This window comes from Girardinichthys multiradiatus, chromosome 13 (genome assembly GCF_021462225.1).
Source record: "Girardinichthys multiradiatus isolate DD_20200921_A chromosome 13, DD_fGirMul_XY1, whole genome shotgun sequence".
NCBI lineage: Eukaryota > Metazoa > Chordata > Actinopteri > Cyprinodontiformes > Goodeidae > Girardinichthys > Girardinichthys multiradiatus.
The window spans coordinates 1,474,956-1,491,006 of record NC_061806.1 but is presented as its reverse complement, the minus strand read 5'-3'; the positions used below and the strand labels follow the sequence as shown (position 1 = coordinate 1,491,006).

The following is a 16,051-nucleotide window of genomic DNA, read 5'->3' as shown; positions in this document are numbered from 1 at the left end:
ATACCTTCTGTTTGCATGGATGCTGGGATAAAAAATATTACTTGCGCGGTTAAATCTGGTTCTTTTACAGAACCAGTTGAGAACTGGCTGTAGCGCCAACCCTGGTTAAGAACTGGAAGCTTGTTGGTGGAAAGGCCCTACTATAAACTGACTTTTTTGCCCTGTATTTTGCCCTCTGTAAAATAGTTCGGGCTGATAAGATGGAGAACATCTGAGAACATCTATTTTCACTTCTAGGCACTATCTTCTATCCATCTTGAAGATGGTAGCCTGATGCTACCAGCACAAATTCAGTTCAGTTGTTGATTTATATTTTCCGGTTTACAATACATGTAATTTGAGCGGACATTACAAGACAAATAGGTCCAATTCATACACTGAAACATACAGTCACATTTTTCCAGTATAACCCAACCATATAAACAGTAGACAAATCGAAATTTGATTACATACATTCCTTATTGATCCTAGTTGTAATGCAATGTAGTAAAATGTATGCCCCTTCTCCACAGGCTGTACTTCAGCCCACTTAAATCAGCTGATCATACATAAATACATTTCGTCCAGAACACACAAAACAATACCACCATGCAATAGTCCATATAGAAAAAAGAAAGCATCTCTGAAAAAAATCCTCTGGCGATCTCACAGTGCGAGATCTCTCAAAAACAAAAAGTCTGGCAATAGGCCCAAAAGTAATGCATGAAAAGTAATGGTGGGGCCCAAATAATTCAGTTTTGGTATATACCAAAACAAGACAAAAGGAAACAATAAGGAAACATGTTACTGGGTTGGCGTTTCTGTTGCCGGAGGATTCCTTCTCCAGTCCTGGTTTGTACTCCACCGACGATGCTCCTGTCAGTGAGTCTGGTCGTTGTTCTGTGTTGCAATGAATTAGGTCTAATACAGAAAAGTCCTTGTCCTCTATCTCACAATGGCTGAGACAAATGTTTTCATAAAGCTCAAAATTCTAACTTCTTCAGCCAAACATTGGAGCTTCACCAGACCAGACACCTCCGAGTTATTATGAGTCTCCATCTCCAAATGATACTCTGCTTGCCTTGCCTGTGAGCTTAGATAGATGACCTTGATAACAATTCAGAAAAAGTCTTAAATCTGCAACTAAACTACACAGCAAAAAAGTATTTTCTTTGGGAAATAGATATGAGCAATGAGATGATCATGTGAGGAAGCATGAAGAACATTTACAGCTTGTTCTCTCAAAAGAAGAAGAGAAAGGTTGTCCTTGAGACTGGCTCCAAAATTAGACAGGCTTCTTCTCTTGCTGTTTTTAAGTCTCTGAAAAACACACTTATCTTTAGTGGCTTTTGACACCATGTGATATGATTGGTTGTTTTCTCAGTCTATGTAGTGTATTTTTATTCTGCTGTTATTGTTTTTGTTATATTTTATTATTATTTTTTGTCTTGGTTTGACCTGTTGTAGTGCTGTACAGAATTGGTTAAACAAATAATTTTGTTTTAAATGGGCTTTATAAATAAAAACGGATTTGGATTTGGCATCCATGCGTACCAGCCTAGTGTGCGCCTCTGTGCGGCACCATGTAATTATTGTCATCGTTGAAAGAATATTCAGAGATGGCAGTCATTTTTTAATGTGTGGAAGATTTAAGACCTCTGAGAACTAAACTACAGTGGCGTGATCAGTGAAACCCTGTCTACAATCTAGTCTCCTTTGATCAGACCCTGGTGTTTTCTTATAACCCTAACCCTTCTTATTTTCTGGAGGAAAATAGAAAACTCTTGTTCTCTGAAAAAACCCTTTTGTCTAACATGCTCTGCGCTACGTGGGATTTGTCCTCATTATCCACGCCCTCCTTGGCTTTGCTCTTGATTCTGCTTCTTGTGTTTAGGGAGTCTTCAGCCAGCCCACAATTCCTGGCCCGCTGCCATATAAAAGACTTGTGTTTTTTGCCCACTTCATCACAGCATGTTTATGATGTGACTGCTGTGTGGGCTATTTGTAAGGGTCCCTATGTGTGCTGTGGAGGCGATCTGAGTTGGACTACTGTGCATGGACTCAAATGCAAAAACTTCAGGCAAATCTGCACGTTTTTCAGAATGCTCCTTTCAAGGCCTCTTCTGGCTTAGCACAACGATGCTCTTCCTATTAATCCCTAATTTTGACCCAGCAAACGGCTAATACTGCCAAACACTTTGTATTTGAATTGAATACTTGAAATGGATGTATTATTGTGAAGCAATACACAATGTAGACATGTAGTTTGATTATCATGTGACCAAAAAGAGGAACCTTAAATATAAGGGGAGAGATTTCTTCTTTCTTTGAGAGATTTCTTCATAAATACCTGGACTTAGTCCCACAAACAGGACAATGGAGTTGAAATGTGTATTAAACTATAGCTCAACGAATCCATCATTTCTAACAGAACTGTTTCCCATCTGCTTTTCTACATTACTGATCTCACTAAAATAAACTCTGAAGCTTCTGAAGCAGTATTTGTGCTCTGGTGAAGACTGTTAGCCCCATGCTTTAAACCAGGGTCAGACTGAGCAATGGTCTGCTGAGTGGCTCAGTGACAAGCTTGTGGAACTGTGTGTGTTTTATAGATGAGGAGCTCCCCTGAATCTCCATTTTGCTGTTCTCTTTTTGAAGGAACTTCAGGGACTAGTATAAAAACATTGTATCTCTCAGCCCTGTATCTCCCAGGCTGTTTATTTTACTGACAGACATGCCAACAATATTTTTTTTCTTATTAGAAATTGCTATAGCCACATATAGTTGTGAAATAATAAGGACAACATATTTGGACATATGGATATTTAATATCAATTCTAACAATCCTGAGAAATTTTGCTCATATAAATAAACAATAAACACTGAAAAAAGGCCTTTTACAATTTTCTGTAAAATGTCATAAAATATGCACCCCACCCAATTAATTTCGACCTAAATTACACCTGGTGCACATGGTTAGAGCACCGTTGCCCAGCGTTATGAAGGATGTTTGCCCTGTTAAATCTTGGATATTGAGTCTGGTGAGCTCCTTAATCTTGAAGATAGAGTAAACACCATGGTAAAATCAAAAGAGCTGCCTGATGCCTTTAAAAAGAAGATATGTGTATATTGTACATTGTAAATTGTAAATTTGTATATTCTGTAATGCAAAAAGTGTACCGGAGGCAAATTCCTTGTTTGTATGTACAAACTTGGCAATAAAGCTGATTCTGATTCTGATTCTGATTCTGATTCTGATTCTGATTCTGATTCTGAAGCAGTTTGTGTGTCTAGTAAGAGATGTAAAGATGGTTGTAAAGATGACTGTATGTAAAGTGTGGAAGTCAGTGAAACCAGTGGTGTATGGTGTGCATGAGTGGACGATGCATGGGAAAGTTGTAATGTGCAATCACAATAATCTAAAAAAGCAAAAGACGGCAGCATACCTGTGGAGAAGAGCAGAGAGAGGTTAGCTGGCAGCCAGGGTTTAAAGAAAACTGAGAGCCTTACCAGGTCGTCGTGTGTCCTTTATTAGTAATCACAGTTGCATATTAATGGTTAAATGTCCAACCTAACCATAAGGGTCCTGCAGGGGTTGTAACACCCGTAAATGGTCACAGAGAGATTCTCTTGACATTTTCTAAAGCGTGCCAATGTACTTCAACCAATTAAACAAGAAAATAGAATTTTAGCCCTTCATCTAATGGCAGTGCTGATGACTTTAAAACCTTGTAGTTTTTGTCATAATGGGTTGAGAGCCAGGCTGCTGTTGTTCTTTATCAGCTGGAAAAATAACTCTTTCGCTGCTCTGGCAATGTGGGCAATTTTTTCTGGTTGTCAGAGTATCCCTTGGCTGCTGTGTCATTTTTTTTCCAACAAAGGACATGCTGTACCAAATGGTAGTAGAGTTTGAAGAAAGAGATGAGATAGGCAGTGTGTCCTGACCACCTGATGCCACATTCTTACTGTAATTTAGGTTGGAGTTGGGAAGACTCTGTAGGAGCTGATGTGTTAAGACTGTTGTGGTGTTACTATTGTGTGCAATAATGTGCCTATAATAATAATGTTTCTTCTTTAGTTTACACTGGACAGTGTCTAGAAAACATTTGTTTTTTTCCTTAAATTTTCTGCTTTTCAGCATCAGCTCAAATAAATCACTTTTGATTTTCCCTCTGCAGCTGGCTGCGCCTTTGAAGAGGACTCGGACTCGGGCTTATGTGAATACCGCCAAGGTCAACAGGACGACTTTGACTGGCAGTTGATCAAGACCTTTAACTGGCCACACCCAACAGCAGACCTCCTGCCAGGTAGACGTCAACTCTGCTCATAGGACAAAAATATTGTAGCTGACTCATAAACCACTGCGGTGTTTAGTAATGTATTATTCTAACATGTTTTCTGAGATCTGATCTAAGTACGAACTGATCTGAGGTGCCAGTGATCACATAAGGCTGGGTGCTTTCTAGTCTTTAAACTGCTCTCTTCAGCTTTTACCCATGTGAATGATTAATGCCAGAGTCAATCAAAGCTGGAGTTAAGATAGTTTTAGATTGAGATTATTTTAAAGCCATTAAAAGTTGCATTTAGTGTTTCTTTTGCAAAAAAAAAACTCTGGCAAGCTTAGTTGTGTTGAGGCAACCAGCAAAACTCAGACTGTCACTGAAGAGAGGAAAAAAGAACAATATTTGTTTTGGACTGATCAACAAGAAAATGGTTCTGGCTGCTGTTGGAAGTGACCTAAGGGAGACTTTGAACTTCCTCACCTTTAGAGAGGTGTTAAGGGAAATAAACTGTCTTATGGGATTAGCTTGCTCTATGCACAATACAATGTTGGCTTGGTTGTCACTTTTACAGACAGCAATCTATTTGCCTTTAGAGTACCAACAAATGTGATGTTTGAAATTAAGATGGAGATGGCTTCTACATTGCCTAACATTATATTGTTGTGAAACACAAAGGGTTTTGTGGTAAAATATCAATATGCTCAGATATATGCTGCAGAAAATGAGCACACCTCAAGCTTTGGATAGTGAATGGAATACCACTCATTCGCTCACTAGTAGACAAAAGGTGATAGGCAGACCCTGGGCAGGTTGCCAGTCTATCATGGGGCCAACACACTTGCTCACACGCTCATACTTAAGGGCAATATAGAGCAGCCATTTGGGCTAGCATGCAAGGTTTTTGGCCCTAAAAAATTGATACCAAAGTACCCCAACAAAGAAATTCCACACAAAAGGCCTTGTCTTTAAAATCTGCAACATCTATGGTAACTGTGCCACTGTGGCCCTATGGAATATAAAAGACGCAAAAGCCATTATCTCATTGTTAACTATTTTGCTTTATATGTAAGTGTATCTAGAAATGTGCTTTATGTGGGTGCAGAGGTGATGAAAATAATTACATTTTGCGGAACCTTCTTTCACATATATGACACGTTAAATGGTCATGATGCACCACTGTTGTGAATATTGCATGTACAGGGGTTGGACAATGAAACTGAAACACCTGTCATTTTAGTGTGGGAGGTTTCATGGCTAAATTGGAGCAGCCTGGTAACCAGTCTTCATTGATTGCACATTGCACCAGTAAGAGCACAGTGTGAAGGTTCAATTAACAGGGTAAGAGCACAGTTTTGGTCAAAATATTGAAATGCATACAAAATTATGGGTGACATACCAGAGTTCAAAAGAGGACAAATTGTTGGTGCACGTCTTGCTGGCACATCTGTGACCAAGACAGCAAGTCTTTGTGATGTATCAAGAGCCACGGTATCCAGGGTAATGTCAGCATACCACCAAGAAGGACGAACCACATCCAACAGGATTAACTGTGGACGCAAGAGGAAGCTGTCTGAAAGGGATGTTCGGGTGCTAACCCGGATAGTATCCAAAAAACATAAAACCACGGCTGCCCAAATCACGGCAGAATTAAACGTGCACCTCAACTCTCCTGTTTCCACCAGAACTGTCCATCGGGAGCTCCACAGGGTCAATATACACGGCCGGGCTGCTATAGCCAAACCTTTGGTCACTCATGCCAATGCCAAACGTCGGTTTCAATGGTGCAAGGAGCGCAAATCTTGGGGTGTGGACAATGTGAAACATGTATTGTTCTCTGATGAGTCCACCTTTACTGTTTTCCCCACATCCAGGAGAGTTACGGTGTGGAGAAGCCCCAAAGAAGCGTACCACCCAGACTGTTGCATGCCCAGAGTGAAGCAGTGGATCAGTGATGGTTTGGGCTGCCATATCATGGCATTCCCTTGGCCCAATACTTGTGCTAGATGGGCGCGTCACTGCCAAGGACTACCGAACCATTCTTGAGGACCATGTGCATCCAATGGTTCAAACATTGTATCCGGAAGGCGGTGCCGTGTATCAGGATGACAATGCACCAATACACACAGCAAGACTGGTGAAAGATTGGTTTGTTGAACATGAAAGTGAAGTTGAACATCTCCCATGGCCTGCACAGTCACCAGATCTAAACATTATTGAGCCACTTTGGGGTGTTTTGGAGGAGCGAGTCAGGAAACGTTTTCCTCCACCAGTATCACATAGTGACCTGGCCACTATCCTGCAAGAAGAATGGCTTAAAATCCCTCTGACCACTGTGCAGGACTTCTATATGTCATTCCCAAGACGAATGGACGCTGTATTGGCCGCAAAAGGAGGCCCTACACCATACTAATAAATTATTGTGGTCTAAAACCAGGTGTTTCAGTTTCATTGTCCAACCCCTGTCTGTGTGGGTTAGTTTATGGAACAGGAAAATATTACAATTAAAGCTGCAAGCAGCATTGGGCGGCCCTCGCAGCTCAGCAGCGCTCGGCCTATGTAGTGACCACGGGATCCTGTCATCGACTACTCCACGCCACCGATGATCCTGTCGCTCAGTTCCGCGCGTCACCACTAGGCGGCATTGTTAGCAGGCTTTCATACAATCTTTGGTCAAGCCGAGTTCTGCTCTGGCGAGAAGCATTCAAAATTTGACTGAAATCTGACCTTGCTGATGAAAGCTACACGCAATTGTTTGTTAGTGGACGGGGCTAAAGTGATGTCATCAATTGACTCTGTGAACTTGTTCCACATTGATCAACAATGATGCATACTAAATTTGAGGTGGATCCAAAGATGTATGAGGGAGATAGAGCACTTGAAGTGTGCTACGGGGCGCCATTGATCCAAATTTTAATGTAATCCAATAGAGCTGTTTAGGGACTGACAAAGATCAACCATATTCAGTTTGGAGTAAATGGGACCTTCGTAATGGAAGCTACAGTCACTTGTTTCTTAGAGGGCGGGGCTAAAATGATTTTGTCAATTGACCGTGTCCACATGTTTGGCATAGACCCATGATCATGTATACTACATTTAAAGTGGATTCGATGATGCATGAGGGAGATGGAGCACTTGAAGTGTCCTAGGGGGCGCCGTTGAACCAAATTCCAATGTAATCTAATAGAGCGGTTTGGGGGTTGACAAAGATCCATATTCAGTTTGGAGTAAATCGGACCATGCATGTGTAATTTAGAGCCAAACGTATGGCCATTGCGTAACATCAGACTTCACGACGCCGCCACGGCCACTCCCTCTAGCCAAACCTGTCAGTACTGGAGACTATCTTAGACCATAATGTTATCTCTCACTGAGGACAGTCATGTTGATTACGTGAAGGGGATCAAATATGGACCACACTAAGTGAAACATTACACTTCCTGTTCTCAGGGGGCCTGGCTTTGATGATGTCAGCATTTGACCATTGAATATTTTTCAGGGCCTCATATGGATCAATCCCAGAAAGTTTTGTGTCTCTGTGACTTTCCTTGTAGAGCGCTTCTAGAGGGCGCTGTGGAGCAATCAGGCCACGCTCACCAATTATTTCACTGGATATCTTTAGGGGGCTGGACCAATATCAATCATATTGAGTTTGGTGAAAAATTTGGAAGTCAGAGGCCATGGCTGTTGAGTAATTTTTATTGCAATTTTATTGCAACTTTCGCAAAACCCTTAAAATATGTAATTTTTCACCAGGCCTGATGCATGTGCAAAATTTGGTGAGTTTCTGAATATGTTAAAGCCTCCAAAAAGGCAATTCATTTCGGTGATGAATAATAATAATAAACATAGTGATGATTACAATAGGCATACGCAGCGCTAGCTGCTCAGGCCTAATAATTGGGCCTGATTAAGTACAGATGTTTTTCAGCAGGTTCCTGCTCTGCAGAACTCAAGACAACACAGTCACACTGAAATACTCATTTGAGAGAAGTAGCATAGGAGGAGGACACATGTCAGTGGTTGCAGCAATACCTGTTCATCAGATAGTGGGCATGGGACTTTTTAATGAGTGTTGATGATGAAATAGTCTTAATGTGCTAATGTGCTGTGGGATCTCATTCCAGCTTTAGTGACTACATAGAAGAGAGATCTCCATCCATAACAGTTTCCGGCAGGAAAGCCGGCAATGGCAGGAGTCCATTTGTAACCGACCTAGTGGTACGACCAGTCCTAACGTTTTTGACTGAAGGGTTTTGGTACCAAAGCACTGAGGGACACTCAAGTGCTGCTGTTTAAGATTTGCAAATGCAGTTTGATGCCAGTGTTCATGGTGTGATTTTGAAATGTTAAGGCATTAGACAGTGATAAAGCAGAGCATTGGTAAAAGAGTAGTGACAGAGTGGAAATTATTATTGCATGAAGACATGTTTTGGAAATAGAAAGACTCAAATGTGGCCTAATTTTGCAATATACATATAACATTGTTTCAGCTTTTTAGTGATGTTTTGTTAATGCTCACTGTAAGTAAGGTGAATTTCCAGATTGACTCCCAGATATTTCTAAGTGGTTACAGTGAAGAGTTGTTGATTTGAAAATTTAATGGGATTGGATACAGATAAATGTCTCCTAGGTGAGTAAAAGTACCTGCATTCTGTTTTTTGACATATAGTTTCATAAAAGTTTAATGATTTCTTTGCAGCCACTAGTGCAAATGCTGAAAAGCTGTGTTCAGTTTGTTGTTAATTATACCAGTGTTTGAACCAGACACAAAAAGTACAGTATCATCAGCATACAACAGAAAGTTTATGTGATTTGAGCATAATGAGGAAGGTCGTTGATGGGCATCAGGCAGACTAGTGGTCCCAACCATGTGATAATTGGAGACATTACTGAGATCGTCAGAGTTACATATTGGGGTAATTGGAGCGGTTTCCAAACGAAAGGAAATTTGGACTGCCTATAGGATAGGGTAAATGATGGTAAAGTTGTATAGAAGTACTAGCAAGGGTTTTTAGAAAGTGCATGTTTAGATTGTTCACTTCACAGGCATGGGAGACAATTAAAGATTTTAATATGTTAGATAAATCACTCTAAGAGATCTCAGAAAAAAGGAACTGCTGAGGTGCATTTGGTGGTACTGGAAGCTTTGGAGTGGCTGTACATTTAGAAGACAGCTCTTGTACAGATGAAATGAAATACTCACTGAAGGAATTAGAGATTTATTTCATGATCAGATCTGTGATGATGATCTGTAGCAGTCTCTTTAGCTGTTGATCAAATAATGTATGCTACATGACCAATAAATCTGTTTTAGCTATCATAACTTGACATCACACAATGTGTGTTTAAAGAAACACTGTTTTGGTGTCCTTTTTTACAGTTGGATATCTTTATATATAGAACATAGCAGTGGAAGCCAAATACATAAATGTTTAGTAAATAAACGAATGACAAATTATTCTATGACACTGTAAAACTGTGGTGTTCTTAGTTCCTAGTCCTACCAGCCTATACTTAGTGGTAGTTGATCCATTCCAAGTTCTGTCTAACACCCTCATCCAGAAAAAGAAAAACCCCTAAATGAAATCATGTTGATTAAGCATCTGTGGGGAAAAAGTCCGACCTTTCACACCTGAAGTCTCGTTATCCCTTTTTCATGTGTTCTCAAAGTAGTGGGTGTTTTTTTTTAGTTCTGGTTGAAATGTTAACAAAATCTAATCTGTTTGCTTGCCAGATTTCCCCTGAGAATTTTACCAAACAGTCTTATCACCATGGTACTTTTTCCAATGACCAGCTTCCTGATAGCTTGTTTCCTCACTTCTGGTCTCGCTGCTTTACTGTTTAACTTTGTCATATATATAAACATTGTTGTGGAATTTTCTTATCAAAGTGGGTAGAAGTTGACTCATAACAAGAGAAAATCCGGACTTTGTCTTATAAGTTTTATTCAAAGGCATTCAGCGTTTGAAGACCCTGACACTGAGGTTAGTCAGTGAAACAGAGCCACGAACAGAAATCACAAACAGTATTTATACTAAAAATGAGGGTGTTATCTCAACTTCAAAGAGTTTTAGAAATATGGCCCCTAGACCCTCCCCGGGTCAGAGTTAACAAAGTTATTTATGAGGGCACCCATCTACCTTCCTTTGAAATATACACTTCAGGAAGGGTTAACCATAAAACTCTCCAGCATGTGAATTTAGAGTCCATCTGCTAAATAAAACAGAACACTCATCAAACACAGAGGTCAGAGGTGAGAGGTAGATGGAAGGTCACCTGTGAGTGATACAACACAGAAACAAATGTGAGAGGTGAAGGGAATATCAGAGCACTTTAAAAGAATTTTCCATTACACTCCTTTCTTCTGATTACAAGATAATCACAAAACTAAAAGAAAATTCTACAAAACCATCACCCAAAGCTTATAATCAAAGTAAAACTAATAAAAGAAAAGAATACATAACAAATACATGTGTTATGTCATGGCTTCCTCTAAGATCTACTGTAAAGCATCTCAAGCAACATAAAATCCATTGGTATCCATACCATCTGCCACTGTAAATGCAGAATCATCACAATCATGACAAACAGAAATTAAGTTCACATCCTCATCAACAGGCAACACAGAAAAACGTACCAGTCTCATCACCATTCCCCTAACCATTGGAATAATACAACATGAAAGAAACATCAAAATCAAAAAGAAACATAAAAGAATCACTCCAATCTTTACTAACCAAGATGTCCATCCACCAGTAAAGAACCAAGACCAAGGAGTCCAAGAGGAACTCATATTCTCCTTCTGTTGGGTCGTCAGCAAGTCCTCAAACTTATCATGGATATTCGTCATGTTCTTAGACACATCGGGAATAAAAGTGCAACATTGTTCCCCAATTAAATGACAAACACCACCCCTCTCAGCTAACAGATAATCCAAAGCCATTCTATTTTGCAAACTCATAGTTCTTATAGCCTGCTGCTCCGTAGGTAGAACAGTGAAACCTTCCTCAGATAAAGCAGTAAGATTTTCTAACTCAACTGACAACTCATTAATCCTATGGGCGGCGTTAGCAGCACCATAATTAGGAAAAATTGTACCCAAAATCCCTTTCCAATGTGGGATCCTAGCTCTCTTTTGCCGTTTGAGCATTGTCTTCCTCTCTAATAATGGGCTGAGTGAATCATAAGTCGTGACTGTAGGTAGTAAATGAGCTAGATAACATACTCCAGACCAATTAGCAGGCAGATACAGATATGATCTGTTTCCACACATCCAAACCATGTTCTTAGGACACGAGAACCCATCTCTACTAGGAAAAGTAACAAGAACCCTGGATAATTTACCTGCCATGCCATACAATTGACTTCCATTCGGTAAGGCTGTAAGATTAAGAGTTAACACAAAAGGATCTGGAGCCAAAGATTCTGAAATAGTATACGGATCAGTTCTGACAGGACAAGGTCTAGATGTATTACTGTGGATCAAGGCACATGAAACTGGTATAATAGTTTTACAACCCACCGTCTTTCCAAGGAAATAAGGTGTGCTTTCCTCCTGAGCAATACAAATATCTGGATCTGTAATTGGATTTCTATTACCCCGAAATCTATAAAGAGTTCCTGTAGACGCACACGTTAAATTAGTCTCACTAGAAAATTTACCAACATTTCTGCTTTTCCGTACCGCATAATTCCTCACCCAAGGAAAAATGACCTCCACCAACCGGTTATCTGGAAAGAAAGTAGCTAGAGTATAAGCAGTATCAATAGGAACTGGTACCAAAAATGGTTGATCATTAATAGCATGTGGAATCAAACAACAAACATAGCAACTATCATTTCTTATCTTCCTCATGGTTTGATGCATCAGTTGCCACCAGACATTATCAGTATGATCATAGTAGTCAGAAAAGTGATGGATCTCTCTTCGAATCAGCTGATGACTATTATTTACACAATTCCTCAAATTAGCCTTACATTGTCTTTGCTGCACCTTTTCCCAAATGAACACAAGAGTTATAAAAATACTTGAAATACCAATCATTAGCATCAGAACAGACCATCTTCCATTTAACTGCATCGTGACCTTGAAGTGGAATGTCCTTTCTTCTGGTACAGAAAGCAAACAGTTTTTTCTCAAAGAAAACAAATTATAAACAACTTTAAAAAAAACAAAAATCCTGCTGCCTCTCCTGAGTGGCTTCTGCGCTTCAAGCTGCCCTGTTACCAGTCTGGTACAGGTGGGCGGTCGTAGGAAGCTCCTCTAGAAATATGTTTAGAAACAGGAACTCTAACCAGCTTGAAGTTAGGCTTCCATAGTCCAACTTATGATTTTTAACTTTCAGGCAATGCGATGGCCTTAAGTAGATTCTGAAATAACGTTGCACTGCCCAAGGGATTATTGTGCCCTTGTAAGAACAGTGTTCTTCAACCACCTGTTCAATCACTCGCCAGTGATCAGCTTACAGTTCTTTATCTTATGGTGGTCCGCTGTCCTCACACCTTTCAGGCCGTGGATGATCCAGTTGGACGATGACTTGCGTCCTGGAAGCCAGATGAAACTGGAGGAGCTGGAGCTTTCCTGCAGCTTTCCTGCAGCTTTTCTGGCTGTCTAGTAGGATCTGATATGGGCCATTCCAGCACCTGGACTTCCAGTGTTTTCTCCTAAATTCTCTGACCAGAATCCAGTCGCCAGGAATAAAGGACTGGAGGGTGGAAGTGGCTGTTTCTGGTAATGCAGCCTTCACTGTCTGTGAAACTTGAGAAAACACAGTGGACAGGTTTTGACAGTAAAACAACATCCTATCTTCACACAAAGATGTGGAAGAAAATTATCTTGGCAATATCCCCATGTCCAAATTAGGAGACCTGCCACACAGCACTTCAAAAGGACTGAGATTTGCCTGTGTCCTTTGTCTCAATCTCATATAAGTGAGAACAATAGGCAGAGCCTTCACAACACTTGGCTAATTTTCAATTCAAAGTCCCATTCTCAAACCTAAGTGCTTAACTACATGAACTTCATCAAAACATCCAACAAAATCCAAATAATTGATCTTCTGACTTCACCTGATATACTAGCAATGACCATCAGCTAAATATTCTGAATATCAAAAATGTGACATGATGTTTGAGGAAGGTCTGATTACAGGTCAATATTTCATAGTTTCAGAATACCCAAAAATAATTTCAAAAATGGTCTAATCTATGGAGATGTAAAATTTCACAAAAGAATCAACACCATAATTTCAGAGAGGTTTTCATAATGTGGTCTTAGGGAGCTATGCACCATTTATATAAACAAAGTACAACGTCTCTCTCGCATTGTCACTAAGTCCTCACTGGAGGTCTGAGCTACCCTTTTTCCCATGAGTGCTAAAACTTTTGGAACCCCATGTTACTTTATTCTGACATTCCCCTCTTCTGGCGCAGGGTCCAACCCATGCGACAATCCAGCAAAAAGTTTGTACAAAAATGTTTTAGTAACCAAGATCACATAACCTAGAACCAAAGAAATGAATTCTGACATAACTATGTGTCACTATGAATTTAACGAAAGCAACATAAAGAAAATCCAGATGTTTTTAACTGCAATTCAGTTCCATTAACAACTAAACACAAACTGTAATTATTTAGTTAATCAATGTTTCACTTAGAAATTAGTCACATATCATCCTAATTTGTCTTGTACAAAGATGAGTATTAGATTAATGGACATCCAATGTAATTTGGATGAATAAACCCTACAAATTGAATCTAATAAATAATTCCCACCAAGTATAAAGGCATGACTCTGATTCTTTATCAAAAATATATTCCTTACTTTTGCATATCTTGAACTGTCAGCTAGCTAAATGGTACCAGGGAAACTTTCAATCTAATAAATCACCAATGATTCTGCATGCAAAACTAATTCTTCAAACTAGTTTAAACTATTTCATTAACCTTTTAATAATAAAACACATAAATCTAAAAGTCATGCTACATCCTTAATCATTATACAAAAAAAAACATGTTTTTAAGGCAACAATCACTACAAGCATTTTGACTCTATTGTCTCTTAAACAGTGTTAAAACTCAGGAAGGGAGGTGCTGAGCGTTACCATGACAGCAAAGGCATGAACCAATCTAGTAGGTGGGCGGAGTCAGGCAGAACTAACCTCTGATTGACAGCCTATGGGCGGACCCACAGTTTCTTCATCCCATCCCACATTAGTGTAACTTAAACTGCAAAGCTATTAACATGCACCTACCTCAGAAACAAGCTGCTTCTTAATTCTCCTGAAAACTCAAAGTTTTAATCAATCTGGGATTTAGAAACATTATTCTAAACATGGATTATTGTTTCATGCAACATATAATCAAACATTCATACCAACAAAACAAAGACAAAACATCAGAGACAGACAAATGGCCAAATTTGAAGCTTCAAGAATTCAAAGAAATTTTTAACAATCTCTTTTCAGAATATGTTTTCTCAACCATATCTTTTAATGCTATAATTGATCAATGTTGTTATGACAATCTTCAGGATTGTTTTTTTTAAAAATGAGTGCACATAGTCCAAAGAGATCTCAAAGTATTTAGAAGCACAGCAACAGTTTTCTCTTATATGAATCCAAATTTACTGATGCTGAAACCTTTTGCTAATTCTTTGTACTGTAACTCTGTAATAATAACTACAATCCTGAGAGTTATTGTTATAGTTCTCTTTTTGTTGGGCTCAATTTGATCGCAGCTGCATTGCAGAATTTCAAGTTAAATGCAAAGAAGTATTTTTAATTTAATTCAATTCAAATTCAAAGATACTTTATTGATCCCCGAGGGGAAATTAGAAAAGTCAGCATTGACATTTTTATGTTATACCCAAACTAAACAAAACTGCAGTGTTTGACTTAATCATAAATTAAGATAAGAAGCTTGTCTCCAAACTGGACTTTTTCCCACATAATGTTTCAAAAAAGAACAAACATCATTTTCTTTAATTTCGCTATTTAAATTTTGAGAGTTGGGGAGAACTTATCACTAGAACCCCTCTTTAATAATCCAATGGTGATAAATGTTCCAATATTTTATCTCTTAGTAATCTGAAATCACCTTGTGTACCTTTGTACTCCTATGTATTCCTTTAATCTTTAAACCCTAAGAAATCAAACAAGGAGACTTGAGTTTGAGCCGACCATCCTCTTACTGTTAAGAGAGCCTTTATTTCTTTTCTTTTCCTAAAATAAAGGATTTTACTTGTCTTTATTCCGTTATACAAGTCCTAACCTTGGTTCCAAAACTAAACTCTTCAACCCCAATCTGTGTTCACCAGAGTAGAAATTTTGAGTATTATTGCATTTCAAAGTCACCAAAATGACTGGAACTCATCATTGGCTTAGATCTATTTTAATAAGTAATCAGCCTACCTTTAATTAAGTCTTATAATTTCATGGACCCAAAATCTATGGCTTACAGGCTTCAGGAGTCCAGGAACCACAAGTTGAGTACTACTGCATTGAACAATGGTGTTAACTTTCTGCAGAGATTGAAGGATTGGCTAAATATATTATTTCTGCTTGGACAATAATCAGATTTAAAATTATTAGTTCACAGCTCCTAATTTACCTCAGATCATATTTGCTCCTATCCCAGTTCATAAGAAGCTTCAGACAAACATTATGCTAAAAAGCCAAAAACAAAACAAAAACCAGATCTGTTTTAAAATAAAGAAAAAGCATGCTTAAAAACTTGGTACTGTGGTGGAAAATAACTCCACGGTTCTGAAGGCCTTTTCATGCAGAGTC

The 16,051-nt window shown here is 39.0% G+C and overlaps 1 protein-coding gene across 5 annotated transcripts in view; it reads left to right on the top strand.

Moving 5' to 3' along the window:
• Positions 1-16,051, top strand: part of LOC124878881 (receptor-type tyrosine-protein phosphatase U-like) — a 334,335-nt gene that overhangs the window by 63,250 nt on the left and 255,034 nt on the right. For all 5 annotated transcript variants that reach the window (XM_047383059.1, XM_047383057.1, XM_047383058.1 and 2 more), the window contains exon 2: positions 4,158-4,286. In XM_047383059.1, coding sequence (XP_047239015.1) covers positions 4,158-4,286 — 129 coding nt within the window. The remainder of the gene's footprint in view (positions 1-4,157; positions 4,287-16,051) is intronic.